Source organism: Penaeus monodon, chromosome 33 (genome assembly GCF_015228065.2).
Source record: "Penaeus monodon isolate SGIC_2016 chromosome 33, NSTDA_Pmon_1, whole genome shotgun sequence".
In the NCBI taxonomy this organism is placed as follows: Eukaryota; Metazoa; Arthropoda; class Malacostraca; order Decapoda; family Penaeidae; genus Penaeus; species Penaeus monodon.
In genome coordinates, this window is record NC_051418.1 from 16,990,447 (window position 1) to 16,992,362 (window position 1,916).

Sequence of the window (1,916 nt, forward strand, 5' to 3'; positions counted from 1 at the left end):
GTAATTAGAAGGGGACTGTTGGGCCGCCCGCTACACCCTGGCTCTGTTGGGTTCTGGGTCTCGCCGTCGAGTATTCGCTGCGCGTGAACCTCTCCATCGCCATCGTGGCCATGGCGGGCACGAGCGAGGTCAACGCCACGACCAACGCCTCCAGGATGTGTGTCTGTCAGAGATAATGGCACAGACTCGGGAGGGAACCATGTGGTGAGTGTTCGTTCGTGGGAGAAGTCATTCGGCCGTATCATTAAGTTTGTTATGACTATGTGTGTTGTGCGCGTGTGTACACCCCTCACCATCAACGACTTCCCTAACCCAACTGTAAGTCCCCTGACCCTGACCCGCCCGCGCCTCAGGAGGGGGAGTTCGCCTGGAACGAGGAGACGCAGGGCCTGATCCTCGCGCCTTCTTCTACGGGTACACGGCCACCAACTTCCTCGGGGGCGCCTGGCGGAGTACTTCGGAGGGAGGCTGGTCTTCGGCCTCGGTTCGGGCGTGGCCTCGGTCCTCGCCCTCCTCTCGCCTCTGTGTGCGAGGATTTCGACAGGACTCTTCGTGGCTTCGAGAGTCCTGACTGGGGTTTCGCAGGTAAATAGTGACTCTTGCTTTTGCAGAGGGGGAGGGGGTAAAAGGAAGAGAGAAAACGGGAGCAACAGGAAGGTAGGGGTGAAGGAAAGACATCGATATCTGATTGCTTAATTTCCAAAAATTGACAAGATGCCAGATTCAAGCTTGAACCATTTCTAGTCTTGTCATTTCTAAGTTTAACACCAGTTTTACATCTAACCTCCTTATTCTTTTTCTAATCTTTCAAAGGGATTTACATATCCGGCTCTAAATTCCTTGATGGCAACCTGGTTTCCCCCTGAAGAAAGAGCCAAACTCGGTTCTTTCGTTTATGGAGGCGAGTTCTTTCGTTTCGTTATATAGTCCTTGTAAGAATGAAAATATATCTTCCTCGTGTGTGTACAGTTTGCTTTATGTAACGATGAAGAAATATTATATAGGTAGACATGTTTAACGAGTTTAAATATCAAATATTAAATATGTTTATCATTATTTACTTCGTTCGCAATCCAAAATAATGTGTATCTGATACTTACATCAATGGGGAATGCACACACAAAATTATTCTGTTCAATTATTTGATAGTTATGTTATGATTTTTGCATAATCCGAACCCATTCAGAGGCATTAAGATATTATTTATCATTGCTCCGTACAGTAGCTTTTACTAATCAAAACACAATATTTGGGATTTAAACAATTTCAAACCCAAATTAAAAGACAGGCATAAAGATAGTAAAATAAAAATCCACCTCAGGAATGCAGTTCGGTACCATCATTGGCCTAACCTTGAGCGGCTGGCTGTGTAACTCGGGGTTCCTGGGGGGTTGGCCCTCGGTCTTCTACGTCTTCGGGGGTGTGGGCTTAGCGTGGGGGGTTCCTTGGTTCCTCCTCATTCACGACCGACCCGAAGGACACCCAGGATCTCTAAATATGAACTTGATTATATCCAGGGCAGCAGGACACCGTGAAAGGCGTGGAGGTAACTTGGCTTCCCAAAGCTATTCAATTTCCCCGAAGATCACTATTTTCATGTTTTGCTGATGCTTCAATACTTTTAACGCGATCCGAATATCCACCAGATGAAATATCATCGTCGCCTAAAACTAAGAGACATGAGAAATCATTCGAATTCTTTATCGAGCTGATAAAACGACGCATTTCAGAGAGTGCCGATTCCCTGGAAAGCGGTGCTGACGTCGCCGCCAATGTGGTCCAGCGCCATCATGGCCTTCGGCGGGAATTTCGGCTTCTACACCCTCTTGACGGAGATGCCCACCTACCTCGCCAATATCCAGCACTTCAATGTCAAAAGTGTGAGTATGGGTGCCTGGAACATGTACTCTACTGTC

At 47.4% G+C, this 1,916-nt stretch overlaps 1 protein-coding gene across 1 annotated transcript in view; it reads left to right on the top strand.

Moving 5' to 3' along the window:
• LOC119594107 (sialin-like) overlaps positions 1-1,916 on the top strand; it is a gene marked incomplete in the record, with an annotated part of 175,421 nt that overhangs the window by 2,389 nt on the left and 171,116 nt on the right. The window contains 1 exon segment of the mRNA XM_037943164.1: positions 9-45. Within this exon segment, the coding sequence (XP_037799092.1) occupies positions 9-45 (37 nt within the window).